Source organism: Dasypus novemcinctus, chromosome 2 (genome assembly GCF_030445035.2).
Source record: "Dasypus novemcinctus isolate mDasNov1 chromosome 2, mDasNov1.1.hap2, whole genome shotgun sequence".
Taxonomy (NCBI): domain Eukaryota; kingdom Metazoa; phylum Chordata; class Mammalia; order Cingulata; family Dasypodidae; genus Dasypus; species Dasypus novemcinctus.
The window spans coordinates 83,738,057-83,764,945 of NC_080674.1; the positions used below are offsets into that span (position 1 = coordinate 83,738,057).

Below are 26,889 nucleotides of genomic sequence, written 5' to 3' on the forward strand. Positions count from 1 at the left end.
ATTAATATCTTATCAGGTGTATGATATCTTAGTTTCCCAGCTACTAAAACAAATACTATCCAATGGGTTGGCATAAAGAATGGAAATTTATTAGCTTATGGTGTTGAATCTAGGAGAAGGCCAAACTGAGGTTTCAGCAAGATGATGGTTTCTTCCTAAAGACTGTGGCATTCTGGTGCTAGCTACCAGCAATCCTTAGGTCTTTGGCTTTTCTGTCTTATGGAAATGCACATGGCAACATGCTCTCTTTTCTCTTCCATGGTTGTTGACTTCTATATTCTCCTCCACTACATGATTTTCTCTTCATAAAGCCTCAAGTATTAGATTAAGGTCCAAGTTCATTCACTTGGGCTACACTTTAATTAAAAATAACGTATTCAAAAGGTCCCATTTACAGTGGGTTCATACCCACAGGAATGGACTAAAATTAAGAACATGTGTTTTGGGGGGGGGCGAGGTGGTGGTGAATATTTCAACCTACCACATATGATCTTTTAGCTTCTCAGCTGCTAAAACAAATACTATTCTGCGTGTTGGCTCAACAATAGTAATTTGTTGACTCACAGTTTCAGAGGCTAGAGGCTTGCCTCAACCTGGGGTTGGCATCTTTTGGCTGGGCAGCAGTCTTTCCATGATGTGGCAGTACACATAGTATCTCTTTTCTCTTCTGGGTTTTGTTGACTTCCTGCTTCTGGCTGCTTCCCATGTCTTCTCTTTCTGGTTGACTTTTGCTTTCCTTAAAAAGAAATCCAGTAATTTGGATTAAAGCCCAACCAGATTCAGTTGGACCACACCTTAACTGAAGTGCCATCTTAAAGACATCTTATTTACAATTACACATTTACAATGGGTCCATACCCATCAGAATGCAGATCAAGATCAAGGACATGTCCAAACCAGGGTACACAAATCAATCCACCACACATGGTTTCCAAATGTTTTCCCCCATTTCTGTAGATTGGCTGTACTTTCTTTGATGCACAAAAGTTCATTTGATCTATTTTTTCTTTTGTTGCTCATTCTAAGAACTCACTGCCTAATACAAGGTCCTGAAAAATTTCCCCTGTGTTTCTCTCTAAGAATCTATGGTTTTAGCTCTTATATTTAGGCTGTTGATCCATTATGAGCTATTTGCATATAGTGTGAAGTAGATGTGGAAGGAGTTGCTATATGGTGCATCATGGGAACACAGGCTTGAGCACCATAGAGACTTTTAGCATATGATCAGTTTATTACCTACATAGCAGAAGACCACTGTTTTTAAAAAAGTCGAGACCTTTATCAGTATCCAGATTTTATAATCTTTACCTTTAACTTCATTTTTATTTTCCTGTGGAGATTTTTGAAGGTATAAGTTCTAGTGTCTTAAATGAAAATCTTAAGACTAGTCATCATGATGAACTCTGATAAAGAGAGGGTTCCAGGAATCGAGGTGAATAAAAGAACTTAAAGATCTGAAAACTTTACTAGAAACCCTGACTACCAGTGTGCAGAGAATGGAAGATATGGATGTAATAATTGCAAAAGTTCATTGTTAAAGAGATTCAGTCAAACATCAGACTGATGTGGCTAGTCAGTGAATTTTTTCTAGAGAAGAAGAACTTTATATCAAAGTGTAAAAAGGAGGAAACATTGTTGTGTTCTAATGGTGAAGGGAGACATTCTTGCACAGGGATGGGTTAGGCAGAGGTTGAAAAGTAAGATACAACTGATAAGTACAAGATGGTTAGAGAAGGCAGGGATAATTTATTTTTACTAGTTGTGATCCTCTTTTTAATACTGATAATCATTAATTATCAGATTTCCCAGGCAATTTTTATATATTTCTTCTACATACATATTCTTTACTTCCTTTTTCTTTTTTTCTTTTCTTTTCTTTTCTTTTCTTTTCTTTTCTTTTTTTCTTTTCTTTTCTTTTCTTTTCTTTTCTTTTCTTTCTTTCTTTCTTTCTTTCTTTCTTTCTTTCTTTCTTTCTTTCTTTCTTTCTTTCTTTCTTTCTTTCTTTCTTTCTTTCTTTCTTTCTTTCTTTCTTTCTTTCTTTCTTTCTTTCTTTCTTTCTTTCTTTCTTTCTTTCTTTCTTTCTTTCTTTCTTATCAATATTTTGGAGAATGGACTTTAGCAACAGTATAACTGGAGAATAGCAGCATTAAACATGTAATTTTGCTCAGTCTTAAACTAGCTGTTACTTTTTATTGATGCTTTTAATCACAGTATACCTTGTCTGTCTTCCTTCATTGCTCTCTCTCTTCTTACCCTTTTATTTCTTCCTTCCTTCATCTTCTTTTTTCCCCTCTGTATTTAAAGAATCAAATTTCCAATAGCTTCTGACAAATATTGCAGTTACTCAATTCAATTCAACTCTAACTCTAACTAGAATTAGGCAAGACACTACAGGTTAAGGGAAATTCTCTATAAGATAGCACTTCAGATATGAGTCCCAAGTTCAGGGGCCTAGGCCACCCAGACTTCTGACGAAATGGCTACAAATTTGGAGATTCTTACTACCCCACATAGCTTTGATAATTCACTAGAACAACTCACAGAACTCACTGTAATCACTATACTTATAACTATAATTTTATTATTGTAAAAGGATATGAATAAGAAGAAGCCAATACTTCTTCAGGGCAAAGTCTGAGAAGGTCTCAAACATAAGCTTCCATGTCCTCTCCACATGGGTCAGAATGCCTCACTCTTATGGCACAGCATGTCATTATCAATCATGGAAGCTCACTGGGGTTTCAAGTGTCTCAAGAATATAAAGGGTTTCATTTTGTAGGCATAACTGGTAAAATCAATGTCCATATAGTTGAACTCAATCTGTAATATAAGCATTTAGAACTGTAACTTTCCCTCTCAGCATTGCCTTTGCTACATCCCAAAGTTTTGGCAAGTTATGTTTTCATTGGAATCAAGATACTTCCTAATTTCCCTTGTGATTTCTTTTTTGATGCATTGATTGTTTAAGAGTGTATTGTCTAATTTCCATGTATTTGTGAATTTTCCAGTTCTCCCTCTCTTCTTGATTTCTAACTTTATTCACTGTGATAAGGGAAGATACATTGTATGATTTCAGTATTTCTATTGAGACTTGTTTTGTGAATTAACATCTGTTCTATCCAGGAGAAAGATTCACGTGCACTAAAAAGGAATGAGTATTCCACAGTATTGGGTGATGTGTTCTATATATGTCTGCTCATTCTAGTTAGCTTATAATATCATCCAGGTCTTCCTCTTCTTTATTGATCTTCTGTCTAGATGTTCTGTCCATTATCCTACTATTGATGTTGACCCATCTATTTCTTCTTTCAAATCTGTCAATATTTGCTTCATGTATTTTGGGGCTCTGCCATGAGGTGTATATGTATTTATAATTGTTATGTTTTCTTATTGAATTGATCTCTATAACAGTATATAGTGACCTTCTTTGTTCCTCATGACAGTTTTTTATTTAAAGTCTATTTATCTGATATTAGTATAGGTACCTCAGCTCTGTTTTGGTTACTATTTGTGTGGTATATTTTTTCCATATTTTCATTTTTGCCTACTTGTGTCTTTGAATTTTTGGTGCATCTGTTATATACAGCATATAGTTGGGTCATGTTTTTTATCCATTCTGCTAATCTCTGCCTTTTACCTGGAGAATTTAATCCTTTTACATTTAAAGTAACTACTGTTAATGCAGGACTTTCTTCTACTATTTTGCTATTTGGTCTTTGTAAGTCTTATACCTTTGTTGTCCCTCATTCTTCCATTAATGTCTATTTTCATATTTATTTGATTTTTTGTGGTGTACCATTTTGAGTCCCTTCTCGATTCTTTTTGTGTATTTTTTCATGTATTTTCTTTGTGGTTACCATGGGGCTAAAATTAGCATCCCAAATCTATGAGAATTATGTTTCCTGTGTTGCCAATTTATCTTCAATAGCATATACATATACTCTTTCTATATTCCTCCACTCCTCAATGTTTTCTTGTACTTGTTGTAAATTGTTTCTTTATACATTGTATGTCCAAAGTCATAGGTTTGCCTTTTCTTTTGTGCATATGCCTTTTAAACTTGTAAGAAGTAAAAAATAGTTTTATGTACCAAACCATACAATTCATTAGTACTGGCATTTATAATTACTCATATGGTTATTTTTAATGGAGGTCTTTATTTCTTTGCGCCATTTCAATCTGCTTCTGGTGTCCTTTCCTTTCACTCTGAATAACTCCCTTTAGCACTGCTTGTAGGACATGTCTAGTGGTGACAAACTACCTCAGGTTTTGTTTATCTGTGAAAGTCTTAATCTCTCTCTCATTTTAATTTCACTGAATATAAATTATTGGTAGGCAATTGTTTTCTTCCATCACTTTAAATATTTCATTCCAATGCCTTCTTGCCTCTGCAATTTCTGATGAGATATTGGCACATAATCTTACCGTGATCCCTTTGCAAATAATAGGTTGCTTTTCTCTTGCAGCTCTCAGAACTTTCCCCTTCTCCTTGGCTTTGGACAGTTTGATTATGATGTGTCTGGACATGTTTCTTTCTGAGTTTATACATTTTCGGGTGTGTTGGGCTGCTTAAATGTGCATATTCATGGCTCATTAAATTTGGGAAGTTTTCTGTCATTATTTCTTTGAATATTCCTTCTGCTGCTTTCTCTCTTTCTTCTCCCTCTGCAACTCTCTTAATGCATATATTGGCATGCTCGCTGGTGTCCTTCAGGTCTATTAGGCTCTACTCATTATTTTTTCTTTTCTTCCTGCTCATTACTTGTCTTGTCTTTGAGTACAGATTCTTTATTCTGCTAGCTCCAACTTGCTGTTAAAATCCTCTAGGTAATTTTTCATTTACATTATCGTGGTCTTCAACTCCAGTATCTCTGTTAGTTCCTTTTTAAAATTTCTACCTTTTTAGTGAAATTTGTATATTGTTCATTCATTGTTTTCCCAATATCCTTTAGTTCTTTCTCTTTGTTTATTTTTATCTTATTGAGCATATTGAAGATTGTTTTTAAAAGTCCTTGTCCGGTATGTCCAAAATATGGTCTTCTTCACTGATGATTTCTGGATTTTTTATCTTATTCCTTAGGTGGAAAATCTTTTTTTTTTTTTAAGGTACCAGGGATTGTACTCTTGTACCCGGGACCTTATATGTGGGAAGCCTGTGCTCAATCCTGAGCCACATCAGCTTCCCTAAGTTGGTTTTTTCATTTGTTTTGCTTGTTGTTTGTTTCTGTTTTTTTCAGGAGCACCAGGAACCAAACCTGAACCCAAGACCTCCCATGTGAGATAAAGGAGCTCAACTGCTTGAACCACATCTGCTCCCTCTTGTTTCTTTCTTTATCTTACAATCTTCTGTTTAAAACTGTACATTTTAATATTTTAACAAGTTAACTCTGGAATTTACCTCCTGAGCTATGTATTCCTTAAGTTTGTGATATGAGAGAGATTTCCTTGTGTGCCAGGAACTAACAAAATTTTTTAAAAAACAAGGCAAAAAACACCTTTCACAGTCTTTGCAAATTGGCTTTGCATTGGCTGGTGCTTCAGAGTTTAACCCTCGTGTGAAGAAGATCAGCCTGAGGTGAATGTGAAGTAATATTCATCTTTTCTCAACCTACATATGTCCTGGGTTTGTGTTTGCTCCTGGCCTGTGGAATTCCCCTGTTTACAGGAATCTTAATGCCTCTTCACCTTATAAAATAAACTTTCTCCCCCTTCCCAGTGCTCTGAAGTATGGCTTAAAGCAGGTTATCCTTTGCTCCAGGTGGCTTTGACTCAATTGTTTCTTATACTGATTTAGCTGTCAGCAAACTGCTTCTGCCTGCCGGGCAAGTTCTGGGAAAATGAGCCAGAGGTGAATTTTCTGGTTCAGTCTTTCATGATGCCACCCAATAGATTGGCACAGATATGTAGGTACCCTCAAGTGTGTATAATGGCTACTCTGCTCCCTCCAGAATTGGACCACTGACTCACAAAGAGAGCACAAGCACTGCGGAGGGGTTGGGGGATGGGCCAGCAAAGGCACCAGGACCTTCTCCTGTTGTTTTTAAAGCTGCATTTGTGTCTTCTGTCCTCATCCAATTACTGCAAGTCTTCAATTCTTTTCCAGAGTTTTGAGGAGATGGCTCTGCCAGTTTTGGTAGTTGTTCAAAGATTCTGTAGGGGATGGCACCCTAAAGTATCTCACTGCCACCATCTTGCACCCTAAATTTTTAATATGATAACTGTTATGGAGTTTATTCAGTACCTTTTGCTCAAGGAGGTCAGCATTCTTCTATTTATATCATTTTGTTTATTTTCAAAACAAATTCAACAGAAAGATAAAAGACACCAAAAAACAGCATGCCTACAATTCTTGGGGCCTAATGTGCTTTGGAATTCAGAGTTTTGGGGATTTTTGAAAAGTAATATAATTTTAGAAAAGTTATACTCTGTATTATATTTCCAGTGCTGTCTGGACAGCACCTCACATTCAAATATATTAATATTTCTTTAGTGAAACAATATTAATGCAACTTGGACTAAATAAAGACGATTTTCCAGTCTTAGGTAAGAATGTTCCATGAAATGCGTTCCAAATATGGACAAATTTATGAAAAAAAAATTTAATTTTCAGAGCTTTTTGGATTCCAGAATTGTGGCTAAGGGATTGGGGACTGTTAGGCTTTTGCCCAGATCAGTAAGTGTGATCTATAACAGGCATTCTTAGTGCCCCACACACGACACCTTGGCACTCCCTGTTTCTGTACATGCCAGTGTCTATTGTAAATCCCTGCAGCTCTTTGCCTGAGCGAATCATGATCTTCCCATTCTGAGATAACCTTGCAATCTCAGAAGTCAGCACCCTGAACCAGTCCTCCTCCAGTAACAACAGGGAATGGGTGAATACAAACCTCAACTTCCTAACCCCCCGGGGGGACGAACCTGAGTCTCTTCTGTACACTATCCCAGACGGTCCCAGTGGGCAGGAGTCCCAGGTGCCCACAGAGGTTCACTAATGTACAATTCCCTTCCTATTTCCCCTCCCTAATCTCTTACTGGTGCTTCTGAAATCAGGTCCCAAATAAGTCATTTGCACTAAAATTCTTGTCTTAAGGTTGGCTTCTGGGAGAAACCCAAGCTAAGACATGGACCCCAAATAAAGCCTGGGTCTTAGAGTCAAGAGCAGTATTCATGTAGACTTTCCTGTGGATGTTTTCCACTCTTTTTCATTTTTTTTTTTTAAGATTTATTTATTTATTTAATTCCCCTCCCTCCCTGGGTTGTCTGTTCTCTGTGTCTATTTGCTGTGTCTTGTTTCTTTGTCCGCTTCTGTTGTCGTCAGCGGCATGGGAAGTGTGGGCGGCGCCATTCCTGGGCAGGCTGCACTTTCTTTCGCGCTGGGCGGCTCTTCTTACGGGGCGCACTCCTTGTGCGTGGGGCTCCCCTACGCGGGGGACACCCCTGCGTGGCAGGGCACTCCTTGCGCGCATCAGCACTGCGCATGGGCCAGCTCCACATGGGTCAGGGAGGCCCGGGGTTTGAATCGCAGACCTCCCATGTGGTAGATGGACGCCCTAACTACTGGGCCAAGTCCGTTTCCTCTTTTTCATTTTTAACTCTTTATCTTACATTTAGGGGGTTAAGGTAAATAAAGAGACATTAAAGTTAAAAAGAGACACATTACCCGTGTAAAACTGTCTGCCACTGTGCCTTTTTATGTACCCTACCCGCCTCCCTGTGCTGCTGTTCAGTGACCCATCCCGGCCTCCCAGACCGTGAGCACTCTGCCAAGTTAAAATCTTCGCTAAATGTAAAACATCTTAGCTGATAATGGTTTCACGTACTTCGCTTCATCCTCAGAGGAACTCCATATTCTCCTGACTTGCAGACCTTCTAAGCACAGATAAACAGATCTCTAATGGCAATTCCCCAATTGGTCTATGAGAAGGTGGTAGAGCAATTGTGTCTGGAGAGTCCTTCCTTACAGTCTCAGATTTCAGCATGTCAGGCTTAAGGCTGAGTCTGACCCTTTGGTATTTATTGTCGTAAATGATTTTGTGTTCACTTTCTTGCAAGTGAATTGCTTAAGTCTGAAGTTGAAGTTCTTGGTGCAACTTTTAATCCATTAAAAAAAAGTAAAATTCATTTATAGAGGAACTGAAATCATTAATTACGTTGGAGCTTCTTATCTTTTTTATGATACACATATTGCTGTGGGTATAGTGCTCTAAAACATCTGTTCAATCGTCCGTTATAGCGGCACAAGAATGCTTTTACATGAATGCAATAAAGTAGCAGATGCTTCTTAACGACAACCTCCCAATTCATTTAGGAAACAAGTCAGTTCTGGATTTGGTTTTTACTCTAAGTATGGCAACTGTGCAGGCAAACGATTACAAAGAGGTTGGTATAGACAAATCACGTCATTCTGTATAATTTTTTAGGGTGATGCAAGTTAGTCTAAAAGCCTCATCTAATAGCACTTTAATAAAATTAGCATTTTTCTTACTATGCAAATAATTGTTTGCCATTATAAGTAACCAGGAAAATACACTGATTCAGTATTAACAGCTTAAGCTTCTTTTATTTTCTTCTTTGGAAACTTCTGTTGAATGTTGATTTATTATTAGCATTACAAATAGAAAAAGTGGTTGAATGCCCAGGCGTGGTAAGAGGGGAGGAGATACAAGGGTTCCAGTATTTGGATATAGATCCTTCCATGAGCAATTCCTCAGAGCAGGATCATGAGGCACTGGAGATGACTCTTGAGGTACTCGTTATTTCGACATCCCCATTTGCACAGTCATTGAGAGGGCTAGCCTTTTCCTTAGTAAAGGAGGCAGTCACCCATAGGGCTGTTCTTACGGGTGTCAGGGAAGCCACTACCTCCACCCCCAGGTCATCCTCGCTGTTATAGAAACTGCATGCTTGATGATTGCTTAAGGTTTTGCTGTTAAGGGACATTTCTCTTAAAAAGCAAAGACTCTTGGCAGGAACCTGTAACCTTTAGTATTGGTAAGTCTATCAGGTCCCTTTCCTGTGAAGATAGATCAGAATGCTGACCTTGGGAGCATTGTGCTAAAAGATGAAAACAGAGCTATGAAAAACAAGATCTAGGGAATATAAAAGATCAATTTGCCTTCCTCAGAGTTTTGTAACAGAATGGGCTGGGTCACTAACACTAAGTCTTTAAAGTAGATGCATGCACCCAGATGGCTTGGAAAACAACCTATAGAGATGGGGGGGGGGAAGGGGGGACATTAGAAATTCTATTATATTTACTATGATTTTTAAAAAAATAAGCTTTATGAGTATTTTAAATATGGATTCATGTTGGTGCCTTGACTCAGTTCATTTGTCAGAAGATCAGGTGTTATATGATTTATTCATTGCATCTGAAAGGAAACAGTGAGCGTTGGACAGTAAAAAGAGTTAATGGTGGTGCCTTTTCTCTTGGGGTTTACTGCTGCACTGGGTTTACAGGGATGGTATCAGTTTTACTTAACAAGACTCCCACTTATCAGACTAGGACCTTTACAAGATTCTTGCAAAGAAATGCCAATGAACAAAAAATTGGCAAAATGTGAAAAAGAGCAATTTAACTGGATCCAAACATTGTCTCTCCAAATCTGAAATTAAGGAGATTATTTGAAAAAATGGATTTTCATTCACTATCATTAATGATGACCCTCAACCTGTGTGTACGCTGTACTTGAGATTACCAAAGAAAGCATGAAGCTATCACTTAAAATCATGGAGACCATGAAGACAAACCTCTGGCAATTGGAGAACAGGATTGGAGAGTGATTGTCATGATTAAGTAAACACAGCCAGTAATATGTTTCTTCCATGTGGATCTGTGAATCTTTCTCAGCTATTGCAACCATTAAAATCACCTATCAAAAAAATGGAAAAATAGTAAAGCTAGACATTTGAAATACCATATCATATCAAATATTAAAACCAACCAACCAACAAAAAATGGTAGCATATTCAATCAAATTGCTCTCATCAGAATATTACTAACAGAAAAGTCGGTACCATTAATAAAGAAAATAATTTTTTTGTAACATTTTATTTACTGTGTTGATTTGCACATTTGAAACCCAGGGCTCTTTGTCTATATGCAGATTAGAACAAGGTTCTTCATGAAGAGAAAGGAAATCACCTCTGGCTCTTTAGAGTCTGTTTTGAATTAAGGCTGCTGCCCCCAGTACCTCAGTGAGGGGTAGGCTGGCTGGGTATGAGGGAGCCAAGGATTTGGTTTCAGGTGTCTGATTAACTCAGACTGCGGTCAGGATTGGCTGCGCAGCAGCACTGACTCTGGACCCAGGAGCCCAAGGTAAGCCAGGTACCTGCCTGCTCATTTGCATGTTATTTACATGTGCAGCCATTCTGAGGTACCTTTCAATAGGAACCCAGGTACACAACAGGTGCACAATCAAAAAGTGTAGAGGGAAGTGGATGTGTCTCAACTGATGGAGCATCTGCCTACCGTATAGGAGGCCCAGGGTTCAATGTCTAGGGCCTCCTGACCCGTGTGGTGAGCTGGCCCACGCGCGGTGCTACTGCGTGCAAGGAGTGCTGTGCCATGCAGGGGTTCCCCATGTGTAGGGGTGCCCCACACGCAAGGAGTGCCCCCTGCAAGGAGAGCTGCTCCTCATGAAAAGTGCAGCCTGCCCAGGAGTGGCACTGCACACACAGAGAGATGCCGCAGCAAGACGATGCAACAGAAAGAGATACAGATTCCCGGTGCCACCTGACAAGAATGCAAGTGGACAAAGAAAAACACTCACTGAATGGACACAGAGAGCAGATTGGGGGGGGGGGGGGGGGATGGGAGAGAAAGTGAGAGAAATAAATAAAATAAATCTTTAAAAAAAGTATATAGATCTCTGGCTTATAGGAAATAGACTGTGCTTATTTATTTATTTAATTCATTTAATTCAGCAAATATTGATGAATACCTATTTGCCAGAAAATTTTCAGTGTGCTTGGTATACAGGAAAGAATAAAACAGGAAAAATCCTTGTCCTCTCAACACTCACATCCTAAAGGATGTGTGCATGCCGCAGGAGGAGAAACCTTTCTGTGTCCCACTCCCCCACACCAGATAAGGCCCCCAAGATGCATTTTTCCATTCTTAGCAGCACCTGTTCTCTCCATAGGTGAATTTGCAACACTATAATCAAATAAATGCTTATGCAATGATTTGTTTATCTCCCCTTTCCTCACTAGTTATCAGCTCCTTCAGAGAAAAGAGAATGCCTCTTTTGTTCAGCCTTATCTCTCAGTTGCTGGGAACCATGTCTGACACATAGTAACTGCTCAGCAATCATTGAATGAATGAGTGCGGATGTGCTCTGTGTGCTCACTGTCAGTGTGCACACATGCACACATGCATTTATATATGAGCATGTGTAACGCTGAGAAGGAAACCCGTGGACAGTCTCAAGCAGAAACTATTTCTGGAGAAGAAGGACATGCAGTGAATAGAATGAAGTGTGGAAGGAGACTTTTTAGTGAGCTGGAAGAAGAGTTAGGCAGAAGCTCGGAAGGCTAGAGATAACAGGCTTGACAAAATCTAGGTGATTAGGCAGTCTAGAGAACTTGGACAAAAAAACAAAATGAAAAAACAGCTCCTAAAAATTTATCTGGGTGGGTAGTATGATTATGAACCTTGGGAAGGGGTGATTAGGATATTATAAAATGGTCTGTGCTACATAAAAACTGGTTTATACTTGAATATGTTAGGGGAAAAAAAGATTAAAATCTTGCAAACCAAATACAGATGAGGGAAAATAATATATGCTCTGGGAACTATGTATATTTTCTCTAACAGCACTCATTATAATTATAATTTTATAGTCATTTGTGTGATTATTTGTTTAATGTATCCCCTCATATTAGGGTATAATATCTATTGTTGTTTTCCCTTCTATTCCCAAATTCCAGGACAGTCTCTAGAACGGGTTGGCAAAGTGCAGTCCGCTGCTTGTTTTGGTAAAGCCTCAAGCTGAGAATGATTTTCACATTTTTATATGACTGAAAAGAAAAAAATAATAATATCTCAGGGCACATTAAAATGATATGAAATTTAAATTTTTGTGTCCATGAATAACATTTTATGGGAACAACGGCACACATTAATTTATGTAGTTTGTCTTTGCTGCTTTTGTGCTACAATGACAGAGTTTAGTAGTTTTGGCAGAGACTGTATGACCTGTAAAGCTCAAAATATTTACTATTTGGTCCTTTAAGAAAATGTTCTCTGGCTCTTGATCTAGACCATGGAAGCTACCCCACAACATTTGTTGAATGAATCAATCAATAAGTTAATCAGCATATATACTATGTGCCAGGAAGTTTTACTTTACGTATCACCTCATTTAAAGCTTACCTAATCCTGTGAGGAACATGGTGACTTTGTTTAGCAAGAAATGAAAATGAGATTTAGAAGGATTAAGTGACCTGCTCATTGAGTGAGTGACAGAGTCAGGAACTGAACCCAGGTCCCAACTCCCAACTCCATGCTCTCTGTTGTTTTGACTACACTCTGCTTCCCTAAGTAAAATTAGATGCTTTATTATGAGATTTTGAGGGAGCTTTGATTTTGATATCATTTTTGCTGAAATATGTTATTTTAAAAATCCACTTAGTCTTTGCACTGGTGCCAAACACAGTGCCTGGCACGTGGTAGGCACTTGTGGAACTCTTTAAGGGGTTCTCCTGGTGGGAAAGCAAACAAGCAAGCAAACCAACCCTAAATCGCATTCATATTACCCACAGATAGTTTTGAGGAAGGGGAAGGAAAGGTCCCCTTACTTGAAAGGTCCTTTAGAATTGCTGATTGCTGTACGTGATGCTTCTTGTACATTTGGTTAGAGGGCCATATTTTAGGATTTTCTGTCCTCTAAAATCTACCACAGTGAATTGCCTGTTGGGCTATTAACAAGACCTTATAATTTTCACCCTTTGACTGTGAAATTTACTTATTTCTGGATCTGAGTATAGAAGTTTATTCATATAAAGGAATTTGCAGTTTATTCATCAAGACATTTAAAATTCTCACTTGTCTTAATTAGGGTAGTGCCACCTCTTGCTTTAGAAATTGACTTCAGCAAAACTTCAGCCCATTGGATTTAATCATCATCATCCTTTTAAGACTCAAAATTTATTATCCCCTCAGGAAATCTAATGTAACATCCTAAGATTAGAAAAACGTAAAAAGGGGGAAAGCTCACCAAATGGAGACACGTGGTGCTTTAATAAGGTACTGCTTACTGCTTATAAAACCATAATAAAATGAAATTAAAGCAGGCCTTCAGATGGCCTTCTTGGAGTATAGCCACACCCATTGTTATATCATGTCAATGGCTGCTTTCAGGCTACAAGCAGCAAATTAAAGTAGTTGGGACAGAGAACTTATAGTCCACAAAACCGAAAATCTTTACTATCTGGTCATTTAAGAAATAGTTTGCAGGTTCTGGACCATGGTATAAGAAAAATTAAAAGGATTGTTTTAATATGGGATAAAGAAATCCTGAAGACACTGTTCACAGTTTTGAGACCATATTATATAAAAGATGATGAGGGAAGTGGATGTGGCTCATTTGATTGGGCTCCTGTCTATCATATGGGAGGTCCAAGGTTTGATTCCTGGGGCATCCTGGTGAAAGTGAGATGTCCCACGTGGCAAGCTGGCTGGCGCGGAGAAGACGAGAAGAGAAGACAAGCAGAGTGCACAGCGAATGGACACAGAGAGCAGACAGTGAGTGGAAAAAATACACGGGAGGTAGGGGGTGGGGGATAAATAAGAAAATAAATTTTTAAAAATTTTTTTAAAAAGATGATAATATTTGGTTCTGAATTTTCTGCCATGATAAACCTAGTGGAAACTGATTTATCCTGTAGCTCAAGACTTTTCTAGCTTTGGAGTGAAACAGAATGGCCTATATGGCAAATCTTACATATTGATAGTTACACTTATGGTGCAAAAGGTATTTCATTTTGGCACTCCAAATTCCACCCCAAATAATACTTTGGATTAGGATTATTGGCTACAAATCTGCTCTTGAATGTACTAATCAATAAAGGAGAAACACATTAAGTTATTAATGACCGTTAATAATTTAGGAAGAATTAGTAAATCAAGGAGAAGGAAAAGGAGAAAATGAAGGATTTTTTTGGATAGGAGGAGATAAAGGAAAGGGCCAGTGAAAGAGCCGTGTCCCTTAGGAGCAGGCTGAACAGCAGAGCAGGCTGCGGGTGATGAGCTGATATCTTAAGCTAAAGAGGGCCTAGAGGAAACCAAATCTGATAAAAACACCCCGGAAAACATCGGTGGTCAGTCATTGAAAACAAAGTAGTTTATGGTGTAATTTTAGGTATTGGTGATTGGGTTTTCCTGGCCTTAAAATCCCATAAATTATAAAAGTAAAGAATTCCAAACTAGACCCTCCATGTTTGCGTGAAGGAAGGAAGCCCACTGACCACCTGCAGAGCATCCCTGGGAGAATTTTTAACCAGGTGAATTCCTCCCCAGACAAACTGAAGCAGGGTTTTGGGGGTGGAGCCATGGAATACATCTTTTTATCCTGGGCTTGTCTGTCTGAATTTTACTGCCCTTATAAGGGACTTCAATAGAAGGATTAAAACCCATCCAGACTGAGATGGGCTATACCTTCTTAACTGAAGGAAATGCATCAAAAGGTCCTGCTTACAATGGTTTGACACCTGCAGGAATGGAGTAAGTTTGAGAACATGCTTTTCTGGGGTACATACAGCTTCAGCAACCATACCAAGTAAAAAATCTTTCCTTCTTCTTTAATTCCTCATGACTTCCATAAGAAATGTCTGATTTTCCAATCCCCTATTTTGCTAATTCTTTCACGCTTAGCTGTAAACATTGTTTTCTGCAAAAGAAACAGCAGAAATCCTAAAAAAGAATATGCGGAGGACCTAACTTGCCTTTATAAAAGACATTCTGAGCCCTTCTGATTTTTCTAAGAAATCAGTACTTTTTCTACATTTTATGATGCAAGGACTAATTGCCCTTAACAAAGAATAGGTGCTATTAATCATTGTTTTTATCCTCCTGCCAAGTCTCTAACATAGAATCTAAGAGAGAGTCTCCTCCACAATTCCACCTTTTTCTCAGCCTCTTTGCTAGCTGCCCAGATCCGGGCGCATGCTGTCTCCTGCCTAGTCTTTCTGAAAGGAAACAGGGCCTAAGAAGTACAATGGAGGCAGCTATAAACATCCAGAATATGGCCAGATGTGTTCCGGAAGATTCTGTGCCCCCACCCTTCCTGCCTTGCCCTTGAGAATGCTATTGTAAAGGAGGCTTTAATCCCACAAGGGACACAGTTTTTTCTCTCAGTGGAACCCACCTGGCCTTGCTGATGCTAATTCATTCCTCTCTGAGTAGCTGGGAGAGCAAAGAATATTGCCTCTTCTTTCCCTGCCCCCCTTTGAAGAAAATTAGTAGTAGTAGTGATAACATTACTGGGAAAGGTGGACCCTCACTAAGATGCTGTTTTGGGGATCGTCTTGGTGACCACCCTTTGTTTCAGTGTCGGATGCTGCCAAACACGTGCCTGAACACTCTCTTATGTACCAGATACAACATTTATAATTGCTCAAAGAATGACATCACTTAAAGTCCCACGAAAATTATGCTTCTAATCCTCTTTAAATGTTTTCATAATCAGAAATATTCTCTTTCAGAATTGATATTTCAATGCTTCATCAAAAGGCTTTGCTACTTTATCACTTAGGAAAATATCTGGTTGTTGGTGCAGGAAAATCAGCAAGTAAAGAGTTTTTCACATAACCATCTTTCTTTAGTGATAAGGTGGCTTATGTGTCCACTCGAGTACATCTCCTCTGTCACCCTTTGGTACTCATGGACAATTTGCTTCTTGGCTGAGATTCTGGACCACTAAAATTAGGTTTGAATTAAAGCCCTGATGGATAAAAGATAAACTGACTCTTTTCCTCAAGGGACATTATGAATAAAGCTCATTACTTATGTTTGCTCAGTAATAGTAATAGAGATTATTGTGATAGAAGAAAAGTTTTTCTTCCTTCAATTACTTTTCCCTGTAAGCTAAATAGAGATACATATCTCTTTTCTAAAGCCCAATACCCTATTTGGGTTTGGTTTAAACAAACTGTCTATGAAATGTCTTCAGCATGATCCCTTTTTAATGGGATTTAGTTGTAAAGCTTAATTCATATCAGATTTTCTAAATGAGAGATCATTGTCAACTTATTGTTAATTGAATTCAATAAAATCAAGGTTCCTATAATTAATGTGAACCATTTAATCCTTTAGCTACTTGAATAAATGTAATTTTCTAAACACAGGTATCTTCTCATTTAATGAAATAGCAACATTTTGAGGAAAAGAAATGTAATGTGACTTCTTTTTATATTATCTCTTAAAATCACATTCAATAAACCTGCATCCTTTAAAAATTACCTAATAAAAGAAAAATTAGTAAAATATTAACAAACTTACTCAAAATGTTAATATTAATATTATGGTGTCCAATTAAGTATAGTAAAGGCTAAGAAGTAACATACTACAGTCTGAATGTCAGTAGACATGGGTTCTTCCTGTCTCTCTGCTAGCAGGGTGACATTGGGTAAACCACCAATCTTTGTGGGCTTTGTATTGTAAGATGAATGTTTTCAGTAGATGGAAAGATTCAAGTTCTTTTCACCATTGGAGTTCTGTGATTCTGTATATCATAACATGGTATCAGAAACTTTTGTTTTACCTTTTAATAAAACCTTTATTTTAGAGAATTTAAAATATCACAAAAGTAGATAAAATAGTATAATAATACCCATGGACCCATCAAGCATCCCAATATCCATTAATCCATGGCCATTGCATACTGCCATCTACTTACTCCTCTCCTGTGTTATTTTAAAGCAAATCCTAGACACTAGAGTATATTAACATAATCCTTCTGCCATCTGTATTTTTAGGAACTTGAAATCTTTTTTTTTTAACAAATCTCAAATTGCTCCCCTATTTCTCTCCTTTTCATTTTTAATTGAAATTTTTATTGAGATAATTATAGATTTACAGGCAATTGTAAGAAATAATGCAGAGATACTGTGTACCCTCTACCAAGTTTCCCCCAATGGGGAAACTACAGTACAGCAAAACTGTAGTATAGCATCACAACCAGGATATTAACGTTGTTACGCTACACTGGTCTTATTCATATTTCCTCCAGTTTTATTTGAATTCATTTGTGTGTGTGTGTGTATGTGTAGGTATGTGTATTTAGTTGTATGCAATTTTATCACTTGTGTAGATTTGTGTATCTACCACCAACCAAACTACAGAAAATTTCCTTCACCATAAGGATCACTTAGGTTGCCATGTTATAGTCACACACATACCTCCCTTTTGACCCTTCCTCCCACTAAACTGTTCTCTATTTCTAAATTTTTTTCATTTTAAAAATGTTATAGAAATAGAATCACCCCATATGTAACCTTTTGGAATTGTTTTTTACCAGTCAGCATAAATCCCTGGAGATTCATCCAAGTTGTTGTGTGTATCAATAGTTTGTTCCTTTTTATTGCTGAGTAGTATGGTATAGATGTACCAAAGTTTGTTTAATCATTCACCTCTTCAAGGACATCTGGAACAGATTCAAGATTTTTGCTATTTCAAATAAAATTGCTATGAATGTTCATGTACAGGTTTTTGTGTTGAGCATAAGGCTTCATTTCTCTGGGAAAAATGCCCAAGAGTACAATTGCTAGGTCATATGGTAATTGCATATTTAGTTTTATAAGAAACTGCCATACTGCTTTCAAAAGTAACTGTACCATTTTACATTCCAATCAACAATGTACAAGTGCACTAGTTTCTTCTCATCTTTGTCAGTATATGGTGTTGTCACTATTTTTTATTTTGGCTACTCTGATACTGTGTAGAGACATCTCATTGTGGTTATAATTTGCCTTTCCCTGATGGCAATGATGTTGAATATCTCATGTGCTTATTTGCCATTTTTGTGTGCTCTTTGGTGATCTTTTGCACTGTTATTCCTTCATTTATTTTCAGACTGTGGAGTGAGAGGGTTGCTGGTAAATTACCTATGAAGTTCATTATAATAAACTTAGCTGGGAAGAAACAGATCCAGAGACTGAAATAGAAAATATTGCTTAATGGGGTTTTCTGCTCCATGCCAGAGCCTCTGGGAATATAAAGATAAATAAGACAAGAAACTTAGTCTTGAAATTCTAAAACCCATTCTGCACTTTTAACTGGAAAGAGAAGCAGAAAGTATGCAGAGGTCTGAGATTTCCAAATTGTATGACTTCAAGGGATAGTATTTGCATGGGCATCACACATCATGAATGATGGAAAGATCGCAAGAGACACAGGCCAAGTCTTCAAATATATTTCATATGAGTAAGAGATGTAAAAATGTCTCTGCATATGACATAGATGGTTAACCAGAGCAAAGGATGAGAGTGACACAGCAGCACTCTCAATTAGAGGGCAATCACCCCTGGCCTTTAATCCCAAAAGGGCACTCAGCTATCAGTGAGAATAGTGATTAGAGTGAGAATTCTAACAGGCTCTATAAAAAGCTTGTTCTGTTCCCTTCCCACCTACTTATGGGGTCTCCTATCTGCTCCAGAGATTCTGAATCTTCTTGGCCACCAGTTGCAAGTACCTGGTGTCAAACCCAGCCCATTTCTGAGTGCTTAAATTGAGTTTAGGTGAAGGACATTCTTTCCAGGCATTTCATCTTCCCCGGCAGGACTAAGTCTTATGCATTTTCCATTGTTTTTTGCAGAAAATAAATGACCCAATTCCTTAGATTCAATATTCATTTAAGAGTTGGACAGTGATGGTCCAAGAAGAGAAAAAATTCAAAGCTCAATAGAAAATAAATGCACATACAAATCTAGTCTATGGTAAAGGAGGCATTAAAATCATTGAGAGAAGGGTGAACTATTAGAATTTATCTAGGAAAAATTCCCACCTCACATCATACACAAAAACAAATTTCACATGGGTTGATGACCTAAATGTAAATTTAAGCAAACACACACCCACACATAAAGAATAACAGAGGTTAATATTTTTATAATTTTCAAGGGTAAGGTGGAGTACATGGCAGGAGCTCTAATAAAGAGCTGTTAAAAAAAAAACTGCAAATAGGAAATGGATAGAATTTACTACATAAAAATTTTAAAAAATAATAAATATAAAGAAAACTGAGTAAAATATTTTTATATATAGCCAATAATAGATTATTATTTCTTATATACAAAATGTTGTGTATAACACAATAAGAAAAATACAAACTAAATATCAGAAAAATGGGCAAAGAATAAGAACAGGCAAATCACGGAAGAATAAAATTACCCATAAACATGTCAAAAGATGTGTACCCTTACTAGTAAATTGACATTTTAAAATTCTTTAAATTAGCAAAACTTAAAAACATGAATAATATTCAGTATTTATGGGATATGGGAAAAAGGTATTCTCACAGACATTTTTGCTGGGAATATAAATTGATATGCCTTTTCCTGAGGATAGATTGATCATATCTATTGAAATTTGAAATGTACATTCCCTTTGATTCAGTAATTCCAAGTTTAGGAATCTATATCATAGAAAAACATAGGTGTGCAAAGATATGGGTGCAAGAATCATCATTGCAACATTATCTGTAGTATCAGGAATTTATAATCAACCTAAAATATCTAACTCTGAAAATAGTCATACTAGTGAAATACTGTGAAGCCATATAAAGGAGCTAAATCTACAGGAATAACATGGCAGCACATGGACCTGGCAGGGTGTTCATGAATGAAAAAAAATTAAGTCTTGACACATATGTATATTCAGCATGATTTAACTGGGGGGAGGAAACTGGAGGGAGCTAGGAAGGAGTGTATATGTGTGTATTTGTATTTGTGTGCGAAAAAATAAAAAATCTGGAAATACATACATTAACCTCTTATAACAGTTTGAATTTTGTGAATCCCAGAAAAGATTGTTTTTGAATTAATCTATTCCTGTGAGTTTGAGACCCTTTGATTGCATTAGATTCAGTTAAGGGGCTTTGATTAGATAATTTGATTAGATCACTTTTGATTGGACTATGTCAGTGAGAAATGGCCCAGGTTGGGTCTCCGCCTTCTTATTGGAGTTCTATATAAATGAAGACACACAGAAAGAAAAGACAGCTGCCTTTTTTACCCTGTCATGTGAAAGAGAACTCAAGGATCTCTAGCAGCTGAAGCACAAAGTTTCCAAAAGCCTGGACCCAAGGCTGAAAAGATGAGACATATACCTGATCATCTACTGTTGAACTTGAATAGAAAGGAGAGAGAAACCAGCAGACTTGCTATCTTGCCTTACCACACAGTAAGACTACAGTATCAACCAGCACACAGCCTTGGTGAGAAAGCATTGCTGATGGTGCCTCAATTTGGATATTGAATGGCCTCGGAACTGTAAGTTTTTTCCCCTAATAAAATTCCCACTATAAAAGGCAAACCATTTCTGGTATATTGTATGGGCAGCTTTGTGGCAAACCAAGATACCTGCTAAAAATTGTTACAAATCTGCTGGGATGAAGGGAATTTCACTTTTCATTTTATGTACTTGTGGAGTGTTTGTAATTTGTCTTTATTATATTGTAATATTTCTGCAATATTAAAAAAGAAAAGAAATGATAAATGTAGAAGAACCCAATGTTTGACCAAAAGGAAAGAATTTGGTTGAAAGAATTGCTCTAAAAGAAGACATAGAGGGAAACAGACTTGGCCTAGTGGGTTAGGGTGTCCATCTACCACATGGGAGGTCCGCAGTTCAAACCCTGGGCCTCTTTGACCCGTGTGGAGCTGGCCCATACACAGTAAGATGCGTGCAAGGAGTGCCATGCTACGCAAGGATGTCCCCCACATAGGGAAGCCCCACGCTCAAGGAGTGCATCCTTTAAGGAGAGCTGCCCAGCGCGAAAGAAAGTGCAGCCTACCTAAGAATGGTGCCACCCACATAGAGAGCTGACACAACAAGATGAAGCAACAAAAAGAGACACAGATTCCTGTGCCACTGACAACAACAGAAGTGAACAAAGAAACAAGACATAGCAAATAGACACAGAGAACAGACAACGGGGGCGGGGGGGGGGGGAATAAATGAATCTTTAAAAAAAAAAAAGAAGACATAGATATTTATGTGTCTTAGTTTGCCAAAGGGCTGCCAATACAAAGTACCAGAAATTGGTTGGCTTTTAAAATAGGGATTTATTTGGGGTAAAAGCTTACAGCTCCAAGGCTGTGAAATATCCAAATCAAGGCAACATCATAGATGTTTTCTCACCAAAGTCAGCTACCAATGATCCTGTTTTTGGTCATGTGGCAATTCAAGATGGCTGCTGATCTCAGCTGAAGTTTCTGCCTTCCCCTGGACTTCTCTGTTTTCCTGCAGTCCTCTCTCTCACATGGCTGGATCAGATATGACACAGTTCCCTCTATCTGGTGTGTATGTCTCCATTTTTATCAGACCTAGTAAGAGGGCAGAGACCCAACCTGGTTTATACCTCACATAGTTCAATTTAAAGTGTCTCACAAGCACAAGAATAGATTAATATTTGTGAAAAAAATGTTTTACAAATAGCTCCAATTGTGATTTATCTATTGTAATAACTCCCCAATAAATTGTGAGTGGGGAATTACTAAAGGAGATACATATCTTGGAAATGGTCAGTGTCTTTACTTATCTCCAAGGGAGATCTTTTTTTTTTTTTTTTTTTTTTTGAGAAACATAACATTTTAATAGATGAAATAAATACTCCAGTACATGCAAGGTAAAAACTTGACATTGGGGAAAAAAAATCACTCTTTATAGCGTAAATTAAAAATAAACCACACACTCACAGTAGCTTTCCCCCCATTTGCGAATCACATGGCAAAGTCATACTCTTTCCACACCAAGTATACCCCTAACCCCAAACGACTGCTTAAAAAAATAAAGACATACAAAAAAGGTAGCTACATCCATGTCTAAGGAGTGAAAATTGAGGTAACCTTTTCAATTAAGGAAAAAAAAAAAAGACAAAAAAAGAAATGAACCCATGACCTCCTTCCTGCCCAATGACTACGTTTTGGCTGAGAGATTCCGGAAGACGGACCGAGGTGGGGCGGGACATGAGATGGGGGGGCCAGCGCAGCCACACCTCTCCCATCTGCCCGCCCTCCTGGGAGCCGGCAGGTGGGCACCCGGGCCCTCCCAGGGTCCTGCCTCTTGGCCGACTCTTCTCGAGCATTGAGCACGGGGGAAGGGGGCTTCACCTATGATTTTTTTGGTATAAATGGAGAAGGGCAGAGAATAAGTATCTTCCTTTAGTCTGGGGGTGGGCGAAGGGGGATGGGGAAGGGGGTGTTAATTCACAGAATTGGAATTCACTGGCGGTAAAGTCCTGGGCGAAGACCTCTCCCTTAAAGCCTGAGATAGCAGGGTGCAGCCTTCAGACACGGCGCAGGCCGAGTTCCTCAGCCTCTCCCTGTGGTCCGACATCTTGGCGCCCCCGTCGGGGTGCTGCGCCAGATTCCAAGGGAGATCTTATTTTACATTGATAAAATGGGAAAGATTGATAAAATGGGAAAGGTTTTTCCTATAACGCTTTCTGATTGTTCATTGTTGTGTTACTGTTTTAATGAGAGGTAGAAATGAGCCAAACCAATCTGCTTCATTCCTTTTCTAATTTACTTTCAAAGGAAATCTTCAACCCAAATGAATGAGTGAATGTGGATGGAACCAGATTCTCACTCAAGGTCAATTAATTATTCCCAAGCATTAAGATACATTCTTAAGAAATCCCTTTACATAATAAAAATCAACCAGTAAAGAGTGGTGAAGTGACAAGTGAGATGACTATAGCCATCTCTGTTCACAAAACTCTAAGTTGACATTAGTATTTGCCATCTTCTCTATTATAAATAAAAATTTACTGTAGAAATATACCAAAGATAGCACAATAATAAAGGAAACAGATTCATCTCATCTTTTGTAATGTACATAACAAACTCAACCTCTTGCAAAATAACTTTCTTATTCAAAATGGAACTGGGAATTGTTCAGCACACAATGAATCATCTTTTGGCAAGTACAATAGAATCTTTAGGGACATTTCACAGCCTCTTGTTCAATTGTTAGGATATTTTTAGCTTTCACAGGTAGAGAAGAAGGTAGCTTATATAGCCATCATCTGGTTGCTAAAATTGTACAGTAAAGATTGTTCAGGGTTGCTATCGAAATTCATCTTTTTGCTTTTTTCTTCCTGTTTCTTTACCTAGAGCTACTTTGTCGCTCAAAAACAATATGGAGTTCCTTAATGCTAATGTTTTCTATTTACCCAGGAGTCAAATGTTAAGCATATATATGGGAAACTCCCTTTTCCTTATCTCATTGGCACTATATTTATTTAACTATTATCCTGTGAGAAGAAAATCTCTTCTTTCTCCCTGTTGATGTGCTTTTCTATTGACAAACACATTTTGTTTTGGCTTTTTTCAGGAGGCTTTAGAGCCACCCCTGGATGATTTTGAGGTGACTGAGACCACAGCGGTGACTGAAGTGATTAAATACGAGTTTCATGTCCTATATTCCTGCAGTTACCAAGTGCCTGTGCTTTACTTCAGAGCATGCTTTTTAGGTAAGATTATGGCTGAAGCTAAGAGTAAATTCATAACATTTACATATAAGGCAGAATGCATACTCAGAAAAATATTCTCGAGAGAAAAAAACAGAGTTAAAAATAAGAAAACTGTGGGTGAGGTAAGGTTTACCAGTAAATTTTCTCATGCTTCAGAAAGAGTATCAAGACTTCAGAGTGAATGATATCATCCCAGCCTAAAGTCTAATCTTCAGAATCTTGGCATCCTGCCCAGCGTTGACTAAGCCCCCTGGCCCTATTTCTTTTCTTTACTTTAAACAAATAGGAACAACTTAAAGCTACCATGTTTCTTTACTTCTGACTTAAAATTAAAAAAAAAAAAAAAAATCCTTCAATTTCAAGCAATCCCATTAACTCAAAAGGCTCAATGTCTCTTCCAAATGCTATGAACTATTTCAAGAACCGTTTACCAATTAGCCTAAGCTATTTTAAAAATAGCACTAACATTTCCTTTGGTCATCTATACATTTCAAATGCCTTAGCTTCCTCTGCTGCTGTTACTCAACGTATTCCCCTGCAAAGAGGTGCAACACCCTGTCTCCTTTGAGGCCTTTCTAATAAAGCTTATTTAATTAGCACCCGTTGCTGTTGCAGCCGGGTCTTTCCCCCCTACCACCACCAGATTTACTGACTAAACCGAGTCAACACTGCCCTCTCCCCAGCCCTCCCCCTCCCCTATTTCTCCTTTTCAATCTGCCCTTATCAGCAGCATTTTGCATTTTGAACAGCCTTCTAACTTTCTCTGGATAGCTAAGACATCTGAATTTAGCCAGTGATATTTTATTTTTAATTAAAAAGTAGCTTAAGCTGTTTTGAATGTGTATTTGGTAGATTTAATCACTTGCAGCCTTATATTGTTTAATGGTCTCTAATTTTGCAGTGTTGGCGGTTTAACAAGCACTTAGGATTTAAAACACAAGAACAAATTCTCATAGACTCCCTGGTGAGATTTTAATCTGAGGTGCAGTTCTTAAGAACTGACAATTTGGGGTAAATTTTCAACATGGGACATGGGGAACTGAGTTGAGGACACTGATAGTTCACTAATTCACAAACTCTTGTCCATATCATTATTAACAAGCATTTAAAACACTCACTTTATTGTAATTATATTTGGTTTGGAGCCCAGAGGTTAAAGGAGATTTCTTTTCAGGGCACTGTGCTATACCAAGAAGATTTATGTATTTTCCAGTTGGGGGTGGAAATGTCTTTATTGGTTTGGGTTTATCCTGTTCTACCCCGTACCTTCCAAATTCAAAGGCATGTCAAGGCTGCAGGTAAAGAAAATAGGACACTACTTCTTCAGTACTGCACTTTCATATAATTAGTATTCACCATAAGCAGTTAATCACCAGAGAAGAGCTCCCAGAGACAAAACAAGTTGTTTAGCTTGTCAGCATTAGGGAATCAGAGGTGTTGAAACAGGACTGCTTCTAGCTGGAAGTGGGTCTTGCCGAAGCCAGTGGCTGAGCTCATTGCGCCTGCTTTGCTCTTATGTGCCAACAGCTCCCCTTGCAGTACAGCATGGTAACTGTTCCTGCAAGACTAAGTAGATTTTAATGACATTTGTATACTTCCTAAGAGCCTTTCTCTATCATGGTTCTCTATTTTTTAAAAATAGATTAGCATTCTCGGGCTCTAACTATATACTTTTAAGAACCCTTCATTTATGCTTACTAACAGGAAACCAAAACAAGTCATTTATTTTTTTGTGGAAGCATTCCTTGTCATCTCCTCTACCCTTCCAGTTTGTGGTATACTAGCAATTTTTTTATTCATTTCAGTCAGAATTCATTTAGAGCTTGTTTAGGACATTAAAACACAAAATTTTTGCAAAGCATACTGAATGCTTTCCTGTGGAGCAACATGGTTCCTTCCTTTATCATATTCTAATAATTTCTTTTCTTCCTCCCACCTCAGTTGACCTAATGGGCATTCTAAAAATGTATCACCCTTTACTCCGAAGTCATAATTTTTCATTTATTTTCCTCAGTCCATTCCATTTTCCTCTGATATCTGATACTCTGCCTCTTCATCTGTTTGTTAAACAAATCTCTGTCAGTGTAGTGAATAGTTTCATAATGTCTTCTGTTCCAGGTCCAGATTTTTCTTTGTCTCTTTCTAGGAGAGTTCTGACCTAGAAAGTGGATAACTATAAAATTTCTGGCCTGGGGTCTTTTTTGTTGCTTTAAAAATAGTTCACTTAGCCTTGGTTTTCACAGATATTTAGAATTTCTTTTGTATTTGACTGTTAGTAAAAAATTAATTTTTCTGTTTTCTCTTAATTTTCTCCCCAAACCTGTATAAAAAAATTTTTTTTTAGAGAAAGCAAGTAGCAAGTAGTTCCTAGTGAAAGTTGACATTACCTTTTCTTTTTTTTGACTGGTTTAGATTGATTCTAATAGAAATATTTATTCTGCTTCTTATAATGCAAATATACTGGACTGTGAGTTCCTCTTACTCCTCTGTATGGTCCAGTGTTCACTAAGGCCAACTACTGCCCAAGACTCAGCTAAAATGCCACCTGCTCTTTGTCACTACCATGTCGTGTCATATCATATATCATGTATATCATATTTATATCATGTCAATCACTAGTTTTACTGTAACAGGATTATTTGATCACCTGTCTCTTCGCCTATAAGATGATGAACTGGAAGGCAGCATTTTAAAGAAAAATGAGAGGAGGAAAGGAATTAAGACTGAGTATTTACAAAATGACAGGCTTTATTTGTAGCTCTGTGTATGTACACATGTCATATGTTTGTGATTTATATATGTGTGTGGTATGTGTGTGTCTTATTTGTCTTACTTGTTATGATATCCACAGTATCAACTGTGGCATAGTATCAACAAATGTTTATTGAATGTACCAGTAATGAGGAATCTCTGACCATTTCTGAATGCAATCCCAGAGACTTAAACATTGTTTGGTGCCTTGCCTGAAAGCTATAATAGGTTATAATGGCACCCAGGACCCAAACCATCTACATATTTTGACTCCTTAGTCTCTTTCTTCTCAGAGACCATAGGAGTAGCTGATTGAGGAAGATGGAAAGTCCTGAGGATTTCAAAGTGGGCATCCAGATTTCCAAAGCAGCTGTCCTGCTTCTGCAAACACATGTTTTTATTTGATCCTCGAAGGCAGATGGTCAAGTTAAGACAGATCCTA

At 37.8% G+C, this 26,889-nt stretch overlaps 1 protein-coding gene across 6 annotated transcripts in view; it reads left to right on the plus strand.

Moving 5' to 3' along the window:
• ATG10 (autophagy related 10) overlaps positions 1 to 26,889 on the plus strand; it is a 381,492-nt gene that overhangs the window by 242,311 nt on the left and 112,292 nt on the right. For all 6 annotated transcript variants that reach the window (XM_058275544.2, XM_058275546.2, XM_058275552.2 and 3 more), the window contains one exon: positions 23,558 to 23,696. In XM_058275544.2, the coding sequence (XP_058131527.1) occupies positions 23,558 to 23,696 (139 nt within the window). The remainder of the gene's footprint in view (positions 1 to 23,557; positions 23,697 to 26,889) is intronic.